Source organism: Oncorhynchus gorbuscha, linkage group LG17 (genome assembly GCF_021184085.1).
Source record: "Oncorhynchus gorbuscha isolate QuinsamMale2020 ecotype Even-year linkage group LG17, OgorEven_v1.0, whole genome shotgun sequence".
Taxonomy (NCBI): domain Eukaryota; kingdom Metazoa; phylum Chordata; class Actinopteri; order Salmoniformes; family Salmonidae; genus Oncorhynchus; species Oncorhynchus gorbuscha.
In genome coordinates, this window is record NC_060189.1 from 55,480,993 (window position 1) to 55,502,438 (window position 21,446).

The 21,446-nt window shown below is 47.6% G+C and overlaps 1 protein-coding gene across 5 annotated transcripts in view; it reads left to right on the forward strand.

Annotated features, from left to right (window-relative positions):
• LOC124001233 (F-box/WD repeat-containing protein 7-like) overlaps window positions 1–16,413 on the forward strand; it is a 99,488-nt gene extending 83,075 nt beyond the window's left edge. For all 5 annotated transcript variants that reach the window (XM_046307868.1, XM_046307869.1, XM_046307873.1 and 2 more), the window contains exons 8-11: window positions 2,610–2,791; window positions 4,002–4,227; window positions 7,622–7,832; window positions 14,704–16,413. In XM_046307868.1, the coding sequence (XP_046163824.1) occupies window positions 2,610–2,791; window positions 4,002–4,227; window positions 7,622–7,832; window positions 14,704–14,972 (888 nt within the window). In that variant the 3' untranslated portion in view covers window positions 14,973–16,413. The remainder of the gene's footprint in view (window positions 1–2,609; window positions 2,792–4,001; window positions 4,228–7,621; window positions 7,833–14,703) is intronic.
• The last annotated feature ends 5,033 nt before the right edge of the window (window positions 16,414–21,446 follow it).

A 21,446-nucleotide genomic window follows, 5' to 3' on the forward strand; every position in this document is an offset into this window, starting at 1 on the left:
GCCACATGAGGTCTATAGCATTGTCTTGCATTAGGAGGAACCCAGGGCCAAACGCACCAGCATATGGTCTCACAAGGGGTCTGAGGATCTCATCTCGGTACCTAATGGCAGTCAGGCTACCTCTGGCGAGCACATGGAGGGCTGTGCGGCACCCCAAAGAAATGCCACCCCACACCATGACTGACCCACCGCCAAACCAATCTGGTTTCAGAGCTAGTCATGGGTGCACCTCAGCCACGCTCAAGGTCCTAAATGATATCTTAACCACCATCGATAAGAAACATTACTGTGCCGCCGTATTCATTGATCTGGCCAAGGCTTTCGACTCTGTCAATCACCACATCCTCATCGGCAGACTCGACAGCCTTGGTTTCTCAAATGATTGCCTCGCCTGGTTCACCAACTACTTCTCTGATAGTTCAGTGTGTCAAATCGAAGGGTCTGCTGTCCGGACCTCTGGCAGTCTCTATGGGGTGCCACAGGGTTCAATTCTTGGACCGACTCTCTTCTCTGTATACATCAATGAGGTCGCTCTTGCTGCTGGTGAGTCTCTGATCCACCTCTATGCAGAAGACACCATTCTGTGTACTACTGATCCAAAGTTAAATCTAGAATTGGCTTCCGATTTCGCAACAAAGCATCCTTCACTCATGCTGCCAAACATACCCTTGTAAAACTGACCATCCTACCAATCCTCGACTTTGGCGATGTCATTTACCAAATAGCCTCCAATACCCTACTCAACAAATTGGATGCAGTCTATCACAGTGCAATCCGTTTTGTCACCAAAGCCCCATATACTACCCACCATTGCGACCTGTACGCTCTCGTTGGCTGGCCCTCGCTTCATACTCGTCGCCAAACCCACTGGCTCCATGTCATCTACAAGATCCTGCTAGGGTAAGCCCCCCTTATCTCAGCTCGCTGGTCACCATAGCATCTCCCACCTGTAGCACACGCTCCAGCAGGTATATCTCTCTAGTCACCCCCAAAACCAATTATTTCTTTGGCCGCCTCTCCTTCCAGTTCTCTGCTGCTAATGACTGGAACGAACTACAAAAATCTCTGAAACTGGAAACACTTATTTCCCTCACTAGCTTTAAGCACCAACTGTCAGATCAGCTCACAGATTACTGCACCTGTACATAGCCCACCTATAATTTAGCCCAAACAACTACCTCTTTCCCTACTGTATTGAATTTATTTATTTATTTTGCTCCTTTGCACCCCATTATTTTTATTTCTACTTTGCACATTCTTCCATTGCAAATCTACCATTCCAGTGTTTTACTTGCTATATTGTATTTACTTTGCCACCATGGCCTTTTTTGCCTTTACCTTCCCTTATCTCACCTCATTTGCTCACATCGTATATAGACTTGTTTATACTGTATTATTGACTGTGTGTTTGTTTTACTCCATGTGTAACTCTGTGTCGTTGTATGTGTCAACTGCTTTGCTTTATCTTGGCCAGGTCGCAATTGTAAATGAGAACTTGTTCTCAACTTGCCTACCTGGTTAAATAAAGGTGAAATAAATCAAATAAAAAAAGTCATGCTGGAGGATGTTGCAGGCAGCAGAACGTTCTCCATGTGCTCAGTGTGAACCTGCTTTCATCTGTGAAGAGCACAGGGCAACCAGTGGCGAATTTGCCAATCTTGGTGTTCACTGGCAAATGCCAAACGTCCTGCATGGTGTTGGGCTGTAAGCACAACCCCCACCTGTGGACGTCGGGCCCTCATACCACCCTCATGGAGTCTGTTTCTGAGCGTTTGAGCAGACACGTGCACATTTGTGGCCTGCTGGAGGTCATTTTGCAGGGCTCTGGCAGTGCTCCTCCTTTCACAAAGGTGGAGGTAGCGGTCCTGCTGCTGGGTTGTTGGCCTCCTACGGCCTCCTCCACGTCTCCTGATGTACTGGCCTTTTTCCTGGTAGCGCCTCCATGCTCTGGACACTACGCTGACAGACACAGCAAAACTTCTTGCCACAGCTCGCATTAATGTGCCATCCTGGATGAGCTGCACTACCTGAGCCACTTGTGTGGGTTGTAGACTCCGTCTCATGCTACCACTAGAGTGAAAGCACCGCCAGCATTCAAAAGTGACCAAAACATCAGCCAGGAAGCATAGGAACTGTGAAGTGGTCTGTGGTCACCACCTGCAGAACCACTCCTTTATTGGGGGTGTCTTGCTAATTGCCTATAATCTCCACTTGTTGTCTATTCCATTTGCACAACAGCATGTGAAATTTATTGTCAATCAGTGTTGCTTCCTAAGTGGACAGTTTGATTTCCCAGAAGTGTGATTTACTTGGAGTTACATTGTGTTGTTTAAGTGTTCCCTTTTATTTTTTTAGCAGTGTATGTATATGAGACTGAGGTGATGTTTTGGAGTTTTTTTTAAAAGAGGGGAGGTATGTCAAACTTGTTTGAAATGGATTTATATAATTACATGGGAAGGGAGGGGAACTTCACCACGTCCACCACCAATGTGTGGCTCCCATCTGTCTGAATATGTCATAGTATGGACTATGCATAATGAGGTGTGTTTTATGTTTGTCATTTTGAAGTATCTAGACTGAGACATCTTCTCTCTCTGATCTCTCTGCAGTGTCTGAGGACGTTGGTGGGCCACACGGGGGGCGTGTGGTCGTCCCAGATGAGGGACAACATCATCATCAGCGGCTCCACCGACCGGACGCTGAAGGTCTGGAACGCGGAGACGGGCGACTGTATCCACACCCTGTACGGGCATACCTCAACGGTGCGCTGTATGCACCTGCACGAGAAAACGTATGTACTGACTGACTGTTTACCCAACAGGTTGTGAGCTTTCAAATGGACCAGTAGTTGTCCGACAAGAGTTGAGAAACATACGATATTCTATTCCTGGTATCAAAACAGCATGTATTACAAGCATACTGTACCCAGGCAGTAAAACACACATCAGCCTCAACACCACAACATGCCAATGTGCCTCATGAAGTGTACTTGGTGTCTCATAGGGACTGAATAGAACCCTGAATAGAACCAAAGTGGCCATCTAAGTGATCCGCCTGCCACTCCTCTCTAGTGCTCTTCCTGCCTCGGGGCCGATGAGGTTTTGTGTACCATTTAGATTACTCACTCAGAGGAAGTGAAGGGCCTCTGGCGGCTGCAGGGCTTGACAGTGGAAGAACGGTGATTTCCATCTTTGTCAGTGCTGGATGCCGGAAGCCGTTTTGTAACTCATGGAGTACGCCGCCCAACTCTTTATGAACCTGTTTTTCCGCTTTCTGTGCTGGAGGGGTTGCAGGTTTAGGAGGGGTTGCAGGTTTAGGAGGGGTTGCAGGTTTAGGAGGGGTTGCAGGTTTAGGAGGGGTTGCAGGTTTAGGAGAGTTTGCAGGTTTAGGAGGGGTTGCAGGTTTAGGAGGGGTTGCAGGTTTAGGAGGGGTTGCAGGTTTAGGAGGGGTTGCAGGTTTAGGAGGGGTTGCAGGTTTAGGAGGGGTTGCAGGTTTAGGAGGGGTTGCAGGTTTAGGAGGGGTTGCAGGTTTAGGAGGGGTGGGTAATTGTTTCCTGGGGGTTTTGTGTATGTTCATGTACCAGTATGACGATGGCGAAACTCGAAGATGGTCTTGAGAATGAGAATGAGAAGGCTACAATCTTATTTATGTATTTCCTGTTTTGCTTTCATCAACTGTCATCATGGGGATGAGGGCTAGAGGTCAACCTATTGAATTTACTGCCAGTAAATCACAACCATGAAGGATACGTGTCTGCAAGGCCCTGGAAAAAACACTAAGTTTGTCAAGATTCCCATCAAAGCTGTCACATGAACTGTGGTAAACATGAAAGAAATCGCCTTGATCCAAATTAATCCAATCTAACCAGTAACAACTCTCAGCGTGTAATTCTCAGACATTGAGCCAGCCAGCCTTCCAGCCAGCTAGCTTTAATAAAGTCCCGCAAGAATAGACTAGTGTTTTGAATGTGTCATCAATCCGTCTCCTCTTTCTTCTCCCAGGGTGGTGAGTGGTTCTCGCGACGCCACGCTGCGTGTGTGGAACGTGGAGACGGGCCAGTGTTTACACGTCCTCATGGGCCACGTGGCGGCGGTGCGCTGCGTCCAGTACGACGGCCGCAGGGTGGTCAGCGGGGCCTACGACTTCATGGTCAAGGTCTGGGACCCCGAGACTGAGACCTGCCTCCACACGCTGCAAGGCCACACCAACAGAGTCTACTCACTACAGGTCTGTGTACACGCACTGTCTCGTATTTATTTACATTTTAGTCATTTAGCAGACGCTCGTATCCAGAGACTTACAGGAGCAATTAGGGTTACGTGCCTTGCTCAAGGGCACATCGGCATATTTTTCACCTAGTCGACTCGGGGATTTGAACCAGCAACCTTTCGGTTACTTGCCCAACGCTCTTAACCGCTAGGCTACCTGCCGCTCACGCTCACTAACACTCACACGCACCACAGAGTCCATCATTTCATTAACGTCTGAAGATTTGTATGGTGACTTAGTCTATTGGATTTGAATCTACAGTCCTCTAAGTGAACCGTGTATTTAAACTGTGCATTCAAACTCTGCAAAATCAAGCCCTTCTCATCAAAGAGCGCCCCGCCCCAACTCAAACATCACTATTTTTACATTCCTTTTATGTCCTACTATTTGGCAGCCCTCTAGGAATAAAACATGAAACGAATCAATTTAACACGCCGTCAAAGAAGTCCTCTACTCAAATCAAATCCCTTCATATATCCACTGTACAGTTCGGTGTAAATGATGATAATCTCTTTTGAAAGTGTACAACTGGGTCTCATCTGGTTCATACAGTGCATAACTCGTCCATAAAACAAGAACGATAGAGCCTGGAGTACAGAGAACCCAGATTCCTTTAAAACAGTGTTTGCAGTTGGTGCTTTGAACCGCCATTCCACAATATAATAAGGTGGTTGCCATGTGAACCACACTGGTTGGGAAAGAGCCACAACAAAATAGTCCCACTGTCTGTTGTGTCCAAGGCAGCAGAGCAGCAGTACGATGTGTTTTTCTCAACTCCTTCTCTTTCTACGTTGCAGTAACATTATATAAACAGAACATTGGTGTGAGTCTGGGTCACACACACACACACACAGCAGTAGTAGTGTTAGAAGGTTAATGGATTCCTCTGCCTCGTGTCCTCGAAGATGTCCTCTCCCTTTACATCTCTCGCTCTGTGATGACGGAGCAGTTTAGAGCCACAACTATCACCTTCAGAGAGAGAGAGAGGCTGCATCCCAAATGGCTCCCTTCTCCCTTCATAGTGCACTGCTTTAGACCAGGCTCAAAGGTAGTTTTTATTTTATTTTTATTTTTTATTTCACCTTTATTTAACCAGGTAGGCTAGTTGAGAACAAGTTCTCATTTGCAACTGCGACCTGGCCAAGATAAAGCATAGCAGTGTGAACAGACAACACAGATTTACACATGGAGTAAACAATTAACAAGTCAATAACACAGTAGAAAAAAAGGGAGTCTATATACATTGTGTGCAAAAGGCATGAGGAGGTAGGCGAATAATTACAATTTTGCAGATTAACACTGGAGTGAAATGATCAGATGGTCATGTACAGGTAGAGATATTGGTGTGCAAAAGAGCAGAAAAGTAAATAAATAAAAACAGTATGGGGATGAGGTAGGTGAAAATGGGTGGCTATTTACCAATAGACTATGTACAGGTGCAGCGATCGGTTAGCTGCTCAGGTAGCAGATGTTTGAAGTTGGTGAGGGATATAAGTCTCCAACTTCAGCGATGTTTGCAATTCGTTCCAGTCACAGGCAGCAGAGTACTGGAACGAAAGGCGGCCAAATGAGGTGTTGGCTTTAGGGATGATCAGTGAGATACACCTGCTGGAGCGCGTGCTACGGATGGGTGTTGCCATCGTGACCAGTGAACTGAGATAAGGCGGAGCTTTACCTAGCATGGACTTGTAGATGACCTGGAGCCAGTGGGTCTGGCGACGAATATGTAGCGAGGGCCAGCCGACTAGAGCATACAAGTCGCAGTGGTGGGTGGTGTAAGGTGCTTTAGTGACAAAACGGATGGCACTGTGATAAACTGCATCCATTTTGCTGAGTAGTGTTGTAAGCAATTTTGTAGATGATATCGCCGAAGTCGAGGATCGGTAGGATAGTCAGTTTTACTAGGGTAAGTTTGGCGGCGTGAGTGAAGGAGGCTTTGTTGCGAAAGCAGACTCTTGATTTGATTTTCGATTGGAGACATTTGATATGAGTCTGGAAGGAGAGTTTACAGTCTAGCCAGACACCTAGGTACTTATAGATGTCCACATATTCAAGTTCGGAACCATCCAGGGTGGTGATGCTAGTCGGGCATGCGGGTGCAGGCAGCGATCGTTTAAAAAGCATGCATTTGGTTTTACTAGCGTTTAAGAGCAGTTGGAGGCCACGGAAGGAGTGTTGTATGGCATTGAAGCTCGTTTGGAGGTTAGATAGCACAGTGTCCAAGGACGGGCCGGAAGTATATAGAATGGTGTCGTCTGCGTAGAGGTGGATCAGGGAATCGCCCGCAGCAAGAGCAACATCATTGATATATACAGAGAAAAGAGTCGGCCCGAGAATTTAACCCTGTGGCACCCCCATAGAGACTGCCAGAGGACTGGACAGCATGCCCTCCGATTTGACACACTGAACTCTGTCTGCAAAGTAATTGGTGAACCAGGCAAGGCAGTCATCCGAAAAACCGAGGCTACTGAGTCTGCCGATAAGAATATGGTGATTGACAGAGTCGAAAGCCTTGGCAAGGTCGATGAAGACGGCTGCACAGTACTGTCTTTTATCGATGGCGGTTATGATATCGTTTAGTACCTTGAGTGTGGCTGAGGTGCACCCGTGACCGGCTCGGAAACCAGATTGCACAGAGGCTTGGCTGTTGGCCGAGGTTGGAGTAGCCAGGCGGAAGGCATGGCCAGCCGTTGAGAAATGCTTATTGAAGTTTTCGATAATCATGGATTTATCGGTGGTGACCGTGTTACCTAGCCTCAGTGCAGTGGGCAGCTGGGAGGAGGTGCTCTTGTTCTCCATGGACTTCAGTGTCCCAGAACTTTTGGGAGTTGGAGCTACAGGATAGGATAGTTCATCTGAATAGGGAATAGGAGAGAGAGGTTTACTGTTCAGATGGACAGATGCCCTCCACTCTATACACTCTGTGATGCGGACTTTGAAAAAGCTGTGCATATCTGTACAATTAATTAGATCTAATGAATTACTGCTATATTAAATGAATGCTAATGAATTTAATTCATTCTATCTAATGGAATATTATCTAGAAAAGCTTTATTTGACTCCGATTCAATGGATTCATCAGACACATCTGATCTGAATTTCAATGTGCAATTCATTATTTTACGCAACATTTTATTGTTAACGTGTAACTGGATCGTCCCCTTTCCTCCTCTGTTTGCTCTTTGGGTTCTGACCCAGGGTCCTGTGAAGTCTCTCTGATAACTGCTGATGGGAAAAGGGCTTCATGAATACATTCTATTGATTGATTCCATGCTAGAATAGAAATGACTGGAATCTGTTGGTGTCACACGGAATGAATCTCAATAACTGGATCATCCTTCCACCCCTCCAGTTTGATGGGATCCACGTGGTGAGCGGTAGCCTGGACACGTCTATCCGGGTGTGGGATGTGGAGACGGGTAACTGCATCCACACTCTGACAGGTCACCAGTCCCTCACCAGCGGCATGGAGCTCAAAGACAACATCCTGGTCTCGGGCAACGCTGACTCCACCGTCAAGATCTGGGACATCAAGACGGGACAGTGCCTGCAGACGTTGCAAGGTGAGTCTTCGTCCTTCCCACACACACACACGTAGTGCCTGCAGACGTTGCAAGGTGAGTCTTCGTCCTTCCCACACACACACACGTAGTGCCTGCAGACGTTGCAAGGTGAGTCTTCGTCCTTCCCACACACACACGTAGTGCCTGCAGACGTTGCAAGGTGAGTCTTCGTCCTTCCCACACACACACACGTAGTGCCTGCAGACGTTGCAAGGTGAGTCTTCGTCCTTCCCACACACACACACGTAGTGCCTGCAGACGTTGCAAGGTGAGTCTTCGTCCTTCCCACACACAAACACGTAGTGCCTGCAGACGTTGCAAGGTGAGTCTTCGTCCTTCCCACACACACACACGTAGTGCCTGCAGACGTTGCAAGGTGAGTCTTCGTCCTTCCCACACACACACATAGTGCCTGCAGACGTTGCAAGGTGAGTCTTCGTCCTTCCCACACACACACATAGTGCCTGCAGACGTTGCAAGGTGAGTCTTCGTCCTTCCCACACACACGTAGTGCCTGCAGACGTTGCAAGGTGAGTCTTCGTCCTTCCCACACACACACATAGTGCCTGCAGATGTTGCAAGGTGAGTCTTCATCCTTCCCACACACACACGTAGTGCCTGCAGACGTTGCAAGGTGAGTCTTCGTCCTTCCCACACACACACGTAGTGCCTGCAGACGTTGCAAGGTGAGTCTTCGTCCTTCCCACACACACACACACGTAGTGCCTGCAGACGTTGCAAGGTGAGTCTTCGTCCTTCCCACACACACACATAGTGCCTGCAGATGTTGCAAGGTGAGTCTTCGTCCTTCCCACACACAAACACGTAGTGCCTGCAGACGTTGCAAGGTGAGTCTTCGTCCTTCCCACACACACACACACACGTAGTGCCTGCAGACGTTGCAAGGTGAGTCTTCGTCCTTCCCACACACACACACGTAGTGCCTGCAGACGTTGCAAGGTGAGTCTTCGTCCTTCCCACACACACACATAGTGCCTGCAGACGTTGCAAGGTGAGTCTTCGTCCTTCCCACACACACACATAGTGCCTGCAGACGTTGCAAGGTGAGTCTTCGTCCTTCCCACACACACACATAGTGCCTGCAGATGTTGCAAGGTGAGTCTTCATCCTTCCCCACACACACGTAGTGCCTGCAGACGTTGCAAGGTGAGTCTTCGTCCTTCCCACACACACACGTAGTGCCTGCAGACGTTGCAAGGTGAGTCTTCGTCCTTCCCACACACACACTTCCCAGACAGGTGAGTCACACACACACGTAGTGCCTGCAGACGTTGCAAGGTGAGTCTTCATCCTTCCCCACACACACACGTAGTGCCTGCAGACGTTGCAAGGTGAGTCTTCGTCCTTCCCACACACACACACACACACGTAGTGCCTGCAGACGTTGCAAGGTGAGTCTTCGTCCTTCCCACACACACACATAGTGCCTGCAGATGTTGCAAGGTGAGTCTTCGTCCTTCCCACACACACGTAGTGCCTGCAGACGTTGCAAGGTGAGTCTTCGTCCTTCCCACACACACACATAGTGCCTGCAGACGTTGCAAGGCGTGTCTGTCGGCGTGTCTGTCGCCGAGTCGTCAACGCCCTCGTTGGAACAGGGTTGTATTCATTAAAGGAACAACGTGGCTCAGTTGGTAGAGCATGGCGCTTGCCATGCCAGCGTTGTGGGTTCGATTCTCACGGGGTGACCAGTTTGAAAAAAATATGTCTGCACTCACTACTGTAAGTCGCTCTGGATAAGAGCGTCTGCTAAATGACGTAAATGTAAATGTGAAGTAAAACGCTTTGCAATGGAAAACGAAAATGGGTGTTTGTCAAGTTCAGGTAGTCCCTCCCTGTTTCAGCCCGTTTTCTTCTGTTTGGTGGTTTGTAAATACAACCATGTTTGATTGATTGGTTGATTTGATATGACTTATATAGTGCGTTCTTGACTTTCAAAATGCTTTACATAGTATGAGGGGGGGAACTCCCTTCAAACTCCATCTACCACAGACAACTCTACAACCTCCTCCTTTTATCTGTAAGTGGGGAAAATGTCTGGAATTGGCCAATTTTGGACCCGAGCAAAAGGCTGTTGCTCCGAGATATTCACTCAATGATGTGCTTGGCTGTGCATGGCCAAACAGAGCCAACACATTGTGTTCCAGCCGGCCAGCCACTCTCCAGATAGGCATCCTTTCCCTGGCTCAGGATGTTAGTGTAACAGTTCTCTCAGCCATTAGCACTAAGTACTGTTACCTTGAATGGGGAGAAATGGAGAAACCCTTACTTTGCAGCTGCACTGTTTTATGCCAGTGCTAATTTCCCCCCCAAATGGCCTTATTAGTGAACTACAAACCCAACGATTCCCATGGAACTACAACACACACACATCCCCTCCCTTTGGAACAAAGGGAATAGATCTCGCCCTGTTTTAGAATGAGAAAGAAGAGGGGAGGATGTGAGAGGAGGGGTGAAAGAAGGGGTGATGGCCCTGCATGAGGCTGAGAGAGAAGAGGGGAGTATGTGAGAGGTGAGGTGAAAGAAGGGGTGATGGCCCTGCATGAGGATGAGAGAGAAGAGGGGAGTATGTGAGAGGAGAGGTGAAAGAAGGGGTGATGGCCCTGCATGAGGATGAGAGAGAAGAGGGGAGTATGTGAGAGGAGAGGTGAAAGAAGGGGTGATGGCCCTGCATGAGGATGAGAGAGAAGAGGGGAGTATGTGAGAGGAGAGGTGAAAGAAGGGGTGATGGCCCTGCATGAGGATGAGAGAGAAGAGGGGAGTATGTGAGAGGAGAGGTGAAAGAAGGGGTGATGGCCCTGCATGAGGCTGAGAGAGAAGGGGAGTATGTGAGAGGAGAGGTGAAAGAAGGGGTGATGGCCCTGCATGAGGATGAGGATGAGAGGAGAGGTGAAAGGGGTGATGGCCCTGCATGAGGATGAGAGAGAAGAGGGGAGGGGAGGAGAGGTGAAAGAGGGGTGATGGCCCTGCATGAGGCTGAGAGAGAAGGGGAGGATGAGGGGTGATGGCCCTGCATGAGGATGAGAGAGAAGAGGGGAGGATATGAGAGGAGGGGTGAAAGAAGGGGTGATGGCCCTGCATGAGGATGTGAGAGAAGAGGGGAGGATATGAGAGGAGAGGTGAAAGAAGGGGTGATGGCCCTGCATGAGGATGAGAGAGAAGAGGGGGAGTATGTGAGAGGAGAGGTGAAAGAAGGGGTGATGGCCCTGCATGAGGATGAGAGAGAAGAGGGGAGGATATGAGAGGAGAGGTGAAAGAAGGGGTGATGGCCCTGCATGAGGCTGAGAGAGAAGAGGGGAGGATATGAGAGGAGGGGTGATGGCCCTGCATGAGGATGAGAGAGAAGAGGGGAGGATATGAGAGGAGGGGTGAAAGAAGGGGTGATGGCCCTGCATGAGGATGAGAGAGAGAAGGCAAGAAGAGCATTCTATGCAATCAAAAGAAACATAAAATTTGACATACCAATTAGGATCTAGCTAAAAAAAGTACTTGACTCAGTAATGTAACCCATTTCCTTTTATGGTTGTGGGGTCTGAGGTCCACTCACTAACCTAGAATTCACAAAATGGGACAAACACCAATTTGAGACTGCATGCAGAATTCTACAAAAATATCTTCTGTGTACAACGTAAAACACCAAATAATGCATGCAGAGCAGAATTAGACCAATAACCGCTAATTATCAAAATCCAGAAAAGAGACGTTAAATTCTACAACCACCTGAAAGGAAGCGATTCCCCAACCTTCCGTAACAAAGCCTTCCCCGACAGAGAAATACATCTTGAGAAGAGCCCCTTAAGCAAGCTGGTCCTGGGGCTCTGCTCACAAACACAAACAGATCCCCAGGACAGCAACATAATTAGACCCAACCAAATCATGAGAAAACAAAAAGATAATTACTTGACACGTTGGAAAGACTTTACAAAAAAACTGCGGACTAGAATGGTATTTGGCCCTAAACAGAGACTACACAATGGCAGAATACCTGAACACTGTGACTGACCCAAAATGAAGGAAATATCTGATTTTGTACTGACTCCGTGAGCATAGCCTTGCTATTGAGAGGCCACAAAATGAGGTAGAAACTGAGCTGTACTTCCTAACCTCCTGCCAAATGTATGACCATATTAGAGAGACATATTTCCCTCTGATTACACAGACCCACAAAGAATTTGAGAACAAACCCAATTTTGATAAACTCCCATATCTGTTGGGTGAAATACTACAGTGTGCCATCACAACAGCAATATTTGTAACGTGTTGTTGCAAGAAAAGGCCAACCAGTGAAGAACTAATACAACATATATTTATTTTCCCGTTTGTAGTTGAACTATTTGCACATTTTTACAACACTGTATTTAGACATAATGACATTTGAAATGTCTTTATTCTTTTGGAACTTTTGTGAGTTCATTTTTTGTTATCTATTTCACTTGCTTTGGCAATGTAACATATGTTTTCCATGCCAATAAAGCCCCTTACATTGAAATGTAATTGAATTGAAAGGAGGATTAGGGATGAACAAAAGTGGATGGGGTCCTGTCTTGTCGGGGAGCCTGGCCCAGGTCCTGTCTTGTCGGGGAGCCTGGCCCAGGTCCTGTCTTGTCGGGGAGCCTGGCCCAGGTCCTGTCTTTGTCTTGTCTGGGAGCCTGGCCCAGGTCCTGTCTTGTCGGGGAGCCTGGCCCAGGTCCTGTCTTGTCGGGGAGCCTGGCCCAGGTCCTGTCTTGTCTGGGAGCCTGGCCCAGGTCCTGTCTTGTCTGGGAGCCTGGCCCAGGTCCTGTCTTGTCGGGGAGCCTGGCCCAGGGTCTTGCCTGGGAGCCTGGCCCAGGTCCTGTCTTGTCTGGGAGCCTGGCCCAGGTCCTGTCTTGTCTGGGAGCCTGGCCCAGGTCCTGTCTTGTCTGGGAGCCTGGCCCAGGGTCCTGTCTGGGAGCCTGGCCCAGGTCCTGTCTTGTCTGGGAGCCTGGCCCAGGTCCTGTCTTGTCTGGGAGCCTGGCCCAGGTCCTGTCTTGTCTGGGAGCCTGGCCCAGGTCCTGTCTTGTCTGGGAGCCTGGCCCAGGTCCTGTCTTGTCTGGGAGCCTGGCCCAGGTCCTGTCTTGTCGGGGAGCCTGGCCCATGAGTGGCATGACAAGGGGGGTGTGACGTTAGGCTAAGGGGGTATGGAGGGGGTGGGGTGCAGTGATTTTGTAGGTCATGTAATTGGGTCAATGGGCAATTTCTGCCATTCATTCATTAGGGCATTTAGATAAGACAATAGCCTAACAGGCAACTCACTGGCAGCCACAGATGAGGTACTTAAGCTGAGAGGATAGGTAATGATGTAGACAGCTGCTTTGTTGTGGAAATGAAATGGGTGGGAGAGGGGGAGAGATGTGGGGGTTGGCTGGGTACGTTGTCCAATCTTTGCGAGAAACGCGCAGTGCAAAATGTCTAGCCCTTTGAAAACACTAGAGACAGACGAAGGGAGGGGATGAGGGTTTACACTGCTGGCTGCCACTAGAGCTCTGTTCAAATGAGATCTGTTGGTAGGCTAATGAACACAATTCCTAGTGTACTTCATACAACGAATGATTTTGCATTCATAATGAACACATTGTGGACTGTAGTTCATCATATTAGAGATTTCATCCTGATTAGTACTCACTGTTTAGAGTTTTGTGGAATAACTGCTAGAAGGTATTTTAATGTTTGCCAGCTACATCTTTCAAACTGTGATTCTGTGTTTGTTTTAATAGTGTAAACTAGATCAAATGTGGGGGATTTATCATCTGCATATCCTAAGGGAATATTATTCATTCACACACACACACACACACACACACACACACACACACACACACACACACACACACACACACACACACACACACACACACACACACACACACACACACACACACACACACACACACACACACAGGGGCATCTCATCGGAAGAGGAGGCCACAGACACTACAATCTGCACACCAAATGGGTGACGCTGCCACACACACACACTCACCACATACACTCACCACATACATACACACACCACACACTCACCACATACACACACCACACACACCGCTGTAGTGCCAGAAGGCTGCAGTCGGCAGAGCTAGTCAGCAGCTGTAGATGGTGACAGCTCTATGCCCTGGGCTCCTCTCTACTAGCCCAGGATTTTCCATGGCAGACGAGGACAAGGCCGTAACACTCTCCAGAAATAAACAGTGTAGTGTTTACCATCTCTAGCAGGTTTACCAGGTCTTCCACCAATGACCTCGCAACCAATGATCTCTTTCTATCACGCCTTTTCTCTTTGTTGGTTTCCTTTTTTCCCCTCCCTCGTTGAGTCCAACTAACTCTCTGCCTCTCTCTACGTTCTTGAAGGGATATTACGGGATTTTGACAACTGGGCCCTTCATCTACTTTCCGAGAGTCGGATGAACTCATTGGTGCCATTTCTATGTCTCTGTGTCCAGTATGAAGGAAGTTATAGGTAGTTTCTCCACCCAATGCTAACTAGCGTTAGTGCAATTGAGGCAAGTCACATCGACTTCAATTAATTGTGCTAACGCTAGAGACACAAAAATGGTATCTGTGAGTTCATCTGACTCTGGGGAAGTAGACGTTAAAGGGACACTACAGTGAAAATGAGAAACTAGCCATTTATCTCTTTCACACATTCGCTCACTCTTCTCCCCCTCCTCTCTCTCTCTCCCCCTCCTCTCCCTCTCTCCACCTCCTCTCTCTCTCTCCACCTCCTCTCTCTCTCTCCACCTCCTCTCTCTCTCTCCACCTCCTCTCTCTCTCTCTCCCCCTCCTCTCTCTCTCTCTCCCCCTCCTCTCTCTCTCTCCCCCTCTCCACCACCAGGTCCCCACAAGCACCAGAGCGCCGTGACGTGCCTGCAGTTCAACAAGAACTTTGTCATCACCAGCTCCGACGACGGCACGGTGAAGCTGTGGGACCTGAAGACGGGCGAGTTCATCCGTAACCTGGTGACACTGGAGAGCGGCGGCAGCGGCGGGGTGGTGTGGCGTATCCGCGCCTCCAACACCAAGCTGGTGTGTGCCGTGGGAAGCCGCAACGGCACCGAGGAGACAAAACTACTGGTGCTAGACTTTGATGTGGACATGAAGTGAGAGGAGAGGGGGGGAAATGGTCGAGATTGGGACAAGTGAGGAGAGGGGAGGAGGGTTAAAGAGAGACGAGGATGAGATGGCTCAACATCGAGGGTGAACGTGCCCTAAACTCTTCACTCCCACACTCAGAAACAGCCCCGTCCCACCCTACCCTCAACCCCCCCTCCTTGCCTCTCCCCTCCCCCCGTCGGTGGCAGTTTCTGACAAAGCAACAGTCGCCAAACTCACCAGCCAGCACCCGTACTTGTTACCCCTCCCACCTTAAGGAGGTGGGGTCCGAATCAGAAAGGGTAGGAAGTGGGTGTGGCTTGGAACGGGGTTGTGGCTTGCCCGCACCTCTGCGGTAGACTGGGAGGAAGAGGAAGAAGAGGGGGAGGAACAGACTCGTCCAATAAAGGAGGAAGAGAAGACAGGAACTCTTGAAGAAATAACTCTGCGGCTTTAGAGGCAGCTTCTTCGCAAAAAAAACAGAGACTTGTTCACTCAAGCCTGACGCAAGCATTTGTTCAGATGTATAAAGATATATCATTTTTTATCCCCCACATAAAGCGCCAACCGACTATTTACTAGAAAAACAACACTGTATACAAGGCAAAGACACAGGGAAACATCAAATTCTCATCTGAGGAAATTAAGTGTATTGGAAAAAGTTTTTATGACAACACACAGACACACAATATTAGCTAAGTAAGGTTCTTGTCGTCGGGGGAGAGAATGAGAGAAACGACATGCCAAGAATCTGATTGGTCCCCAAACCAGGTATGAGCCTATAACATCAGGCCCTATATCCTGCTCTCTGTTTGTTCCAGTCTTATTGTTCTTCAGTCTTTTAGTTCCTGGGTTTGATTTCTTCAAAAAACACACAGGAGCACACGTACAACTGTGAATTTGCTTTCCTTTTGTAGCCATGTTCTTTCAATCAGTTCAAAGACAAGGATTTTTGTTGTTCATTTGTTTTTTGGTTGCCTGTTGTTGCCAACAGCAACAAGTCCCAGTATTAACCTGTTCCACTCACTTCTTTGCTTTTGTTAACTCACCACGTTTTATTGTCTGTTTGGGTTGTTCTTTACATTCTTCTTTTCTTCTTCATAGCTGAAGTCTGGAGACGTTAAGTCTCCAGATTTAGACGCGATGCTGTCCTTTGTTTTTCAACGAGTCTGGCTGGGTTGGTTCCTCAATGCTGGTTCTTACGTGGGGGGGGGGGGGGGTTGGGGTTCTCTTCTCGGAGCGCTTCGTGTGGAATAGCGTCCTCCCTCCCTCCCAGTACTGTTTTCCCAGTGGGTAAACTGTATTTATGCTGCTAGATAAAACTGAAATAAAGATGGAAATTTTACTCCCTGTGACGTTTTAGTCCCAGACTAAATTCCAAAATGGACTCTTCTAATGTTTTAAACAGACGACACACGAGAGAGAGAGAGAGAGAGAGAGAGAGAGAGAGAGAGAGAGAGAAACATGACAATAACAACCGTGGTTTTGTTTCTGCCACTGAAACTTTGAGCCAAACATGCCTCAGCCAGGCTGAGAGAAGAGAGAGTTGGACAAAGACAGGTCTGCCTGCATAGGCTAAACGATAGGGTGTAGTGGGTGTAGTGTGTGTGGGTGTGGGCGTGGGCGTGGGCGTAGTGTGTGTGTGTGTGTGGGCGTAGTGTGTGTGTGTGTGTGTGGGCGTAGTGTGTGTGTGTGTGTGTGGGTGTGGGCGTGTGTGTGTGTGTGTGTGTGGGCGTAGTGTGTGTGTGTGTGTGTGTGGGCGTAGTGTGTGTGGGCGTGTGGGCGTAGTGTGTGTGTGTGTGTGTGTGTGTGTGTGTGTGTGTGTGTGTGTGTGTGTGTGTGTGTGTGTGTGTGTGTGTGTGTGTGTGTGTGTGTGTGTGTGTGTGTGTGTGTGTGTGTGTGTGTAGTGTGTGTGTGTGTGGGCGTAGTGTGTGTGTGTGGGCGTAGTGTGTGTGTGTGGGCGTAGTGTAGTGTGTGTGGGCGTAGTGTGTGTGTGTGTGGGCGTAGTGTGTGTGTGTGTGGGCGTAGTGTGTGTGTGTGTGGGCGTAGTGTGTGTGTGTGTGTGTGTGGGCGTGTGTGTGTGTGGGCGTAGTGTGGGCGTTGTGTGTGTGGGCGTAGTGTGTGTGTGTGGGCGTAGTGTGTGTGTGTGTGTGTGTGTGTGGGCGTAGTGTGTGTGTGTGTGGGCGTAGTGTGGGCGTAGTGTGTGTGTGTGTGTGTGTGTTTTTGGGCAAATTGTTAACACATTCCTTGAGACAAAGAGCTTTCAGCCTGTTTTGTGGGGAACTGTCTAGATGCTGTGTGGACTGGGAAAGAGAAAAAAGAAAATAGCAAATTTGTTTTGTTTGTTTTTTAAAGAGTGAATGAAAGAACTGTCCATCCATATGTGATTTGTTTCCATTCAAATGTTTGAAGCAACATTGTTGAATGGGCGCAAACTGACAACAAGTACAGTAGGTGGGACAGTCTTGGTGTTATGAATATGACATTACACGTTACAGTCGAACTGTTAAGCGCTAGCTAGCAGTCTAATGGTTTGTGAATGGAAAAAGTACCTACAGGCAACCTGGCTTCAAGTGAACAGAACATTGCAGCCAAAACGATTAGTTAAACTCAATCTCCCAAGAAAGGAGTCACACACAACTCAAGCAGAACTGTGAAAGTGGTTTAACACTGTATATTCAAAAAAATCTTGTTCATTCTCCTCTCTCGTTTTATTTTTGAATCTGTTTTAATTTATGATCTGGTTTGAGAAATCAGATGCCGCAGGTGTTTTTATTTTTTCAGTTCATTCATGTAACTGCCTGGCTAAAAGAAAACAGACAGAAAAAAAACCTGAAAGGGATTGTGTATTTGTTTGATTCAACTTAGAATTTTATTTTCTTATAACTTAAGTGCAATAAAATGTGCGTTTTTTTTTCTCGTTTTTTTTTTTTTTTTTTTTCAAGCATTTCAGTTGTCTGTTTTTCACTGTGTTATGTGTTAAATAAAGCCTCTTCGGTTTATTACATTGCTGAGGGGAATACTTTCAATGAGGGAATTACTTTCAAATACTTTGTCTTTGGCGCACGTTTCAACACACACATTCGCATCGCAAATGAAACCCGGTAAGCACGATAACATGTAAGAGATAAAGTTTGAGATTACTAGCATGTTGAACAAATGAGGTTCACGGAACTGCAGTCACGGTTAAGTAGCGTGCTGGTGCTTGGTTCTTCTCCGCGCCAGTGTTCCTTGTGGTGTCGGAAGTCTCCATAGTATTGAATTTACCGTGACGACAGAAGCGCCTCACCACACCATATCACTAGTTTCATTCTGTATCCCGTTTTGCTATCCAACACTTGACCTCCACATTAGAACCTGTTAGCATATAAAACGAATGTATTCCAATGGGAACATGGACTACCTCCTCTCAACTTCACTGGGTTCCACTATGGACATCTAATATGCACCTGCACTGTTGAAATCCAGAATGGTTCGTATATTCAGGCAACTTCCAGTTTTAAGGCTGTTTCTCATCTGCATGTTGGCTAGTGATCTCCTTTTCTTGTTCAGGCTGCAGTATAAAAGGCTCTCTAAAAATATGTATTTTATTTTTAACTAGGCAAGTCAGTTAAGAACAAATTCCTATTGTACAATGACGGCCTATGAAGGCAAGAAGACTGTAGGTAAAGTATCCCTTCATGCCTACTCCATCTGAGACTGCAGTCGTTGTGATGAATACAGACTGTAGGTAAAGTATCCCTTCATGCCTACTCCATCTGAGACTGCAGTCGTTGTGATGAATACAGACTGTAGGTACAGTATCCCTTCATGCCTACTCCATCTGAGACTGCAGTCGTTGTGATGAATACAGACTGTAGGAATATCCCTTCATGCCTACTCCATCTGAGACTGCAGTCGTTGTGATGAATACAGACTAGGTAAAGTATCCCTTCATGCCTACTCCATCTGAGACTGCAGTCGTTGTGATGCATACAGACTGTAGGAATATCCCTTCAGCCTACTCCATCTGAGACTGCAGTCGTTGTGATGAATACAGACTGTAGGTAAGTATCCCTTCATGCCTACTCCATCTGAGACTGCGTTGTGATGAATACAGACTGTAGGTAAAGTATCCCTTCATGCCTACTCCATCTGAGACTGCAGTCGTTGTGATGAATACAGACTGTAGGTACAGTATCCCTTCATGCCTACTCCATCTGAGACTGCAGTCGTTGTGATGCATACAGACTGTGGTTGTAGTTGGGATTTATTTTTTTATTTTTAGAATGATGACTTGGGTATAGGGGGGAAGGTAGATGTATTCTTATATGCAATTTAGTAAGATTTAGTAAGATTTGGTGATATTTCCTGATATGAATCTCAAAGTTGCATACCTATAAAGACAAGACAACACTATTTATAGTTGTAAGACCGGCAACAGCACTGGAACAAGTTTCATACATTCTACACTCATTTTACTGACAGGATATATAGTTAAAGATAATATATAATAATAATATATGCCATTTAGCAGACGCTTTTATCCAAAGCGACTTACAGTCATGTGTGCATACATTCTACGTATGGGTGGTCCCGGGGATCGAACCCACTACCCTGGCGTTACACGCGCCATGCTCTACCAACTGAGCTACAGAAGGTAACACGCAACGAAAATTAATTCTGACAAAGCTCCCTGCAGGTACATTTCAACCAATGGAAGTTGCGGCCGACAGGTTTCTGAGTGGATAGCAAAGATACAGTAGCTTCATTACAAGACACTGATGTAGATCCACAGCCACTCTTAAAGCACTTCATTTTGGGACGTGATGAATTGGCTCTATTCCTTCAAGTTATTAGCTATTAATCTACCTTCTACCCCCCAGGCAGGATTCATTTCTCTGCCTTGTCATTCACTCTGCATATATGCATTGCAGCCAGTGCCCATTGATGGATGTCTCCTATTCCCATCCACTCACACACAACCTAGCCTGGCGTGCTAACCAGGGGTGGTAAAATAAACAGGAGAGATCAATAGCACCCTATTCCCATCCACTCACACACAACCTTAGCCTGGCGTGCTAACCAGGGGTGGTAAAAATAAACAGCAGAGATCAATAGCACCCTATTCCCATCCACTCACACACAACCTAGCCTGGCGTGCTAGCCAGGGGTGGTAAAATAAACAGCAGAGATCAATAGCACCCTATTCCCTTTATAGTGCACTACGTTTGACCAGGGCTCGTGGGTCTCTGCAGGGAATGGGGTGCATTTGGGATACATCGCTAGACCCAGCTAGGGGTGATAAAATAAGAGCTGGGGCTGGAAAGGTTTGATGGGAAGGTAAGGGGGAGGGGTGCTACTGTTTCACAGCGATATAGATTGGTTTTGATGGGGGGGTGACATCTTGTGTTTGGAGGGTGGAGGAGGGGGAAAAGATGAAGGGTTTAATGTAAAGGAGTTTGGATGGAGGGGTTGAAAGGAGGATCCCTGCTCCCTCTCCTCCCTTTGTTCAGTAATCCTGCCCTGCAGGGATAGCTCTATCACTAGTGTACTAGTGCCAGTAGATGCTCAAAACCAGGGCCTGTAAACTGGCCAGTGCTAGGCTAGGCTAACTATGCTACACAGCTCCGTAGCTGGCCTCCATCTGCTATACTTATTTTACCCAGGCAGGGGAGACCCTGGTGGGGGGTTTGGTATCTTTCCTTCGTGGGGAAAGTGCTAACTAGCAGAGCTCCATAAAGGGAACATGATGTAGTTCCTTAGAGCCATTTGAGACAGGAATAAATAGAGAACCATATAGCCCTGATTCCTTTGGGAGCTGATGTGCTAGTCGTTCATCTTGTCACCTAGGGTGGCCCTATGGAGACCAGTTGTGAATGAACACGACACACACACTGAATCTGATGTGCTAGTCGTTCATCTTGTCACCTTGGGTGGCCCTATGGAGACTAGTTGTGAATGGACGCACACACTGAAGCTGACGTGCTAGTCGTTCATCTTGTCACCTAGGGTGGCCCTATGGAGACTAGTTGTGAATGAACATGACACACACACTGAAGCTGATGTGCTAGTCGTTCATCTTGTCACCTAGGGTGGCCCTATGGAGACTAGTTGTGAATGAACATGACACACACACTGAAGCTGATGTGCTAGTCGTTCATCTTGTCACCTAGGGTGGCCCTATGGAAACTAGTTGTGAATGAACATGACGCACACACTGAAGCTGACGTGCTAGTCGTTCATCTTGTCACCTAGGGTGGCCCTATGGAGACTAGTTGTGAATGAACATGACACACACACTGAAGCTGATGTGCTAGTCGTTCATCTTGTCACCTAGGGTGGCCCTATGGAAACTAGTTGTGAATGAACATGACACACACACTGAAGCTGACGTGCTAGTCGTTCATCTTGTCACCTAGGGTGGCCTTATGCAGACGAGTTGTGAATGAACATGACACACACACTGAAGCTGACGTGCTAGTCGTTCATCTTGTCACCTAGGGT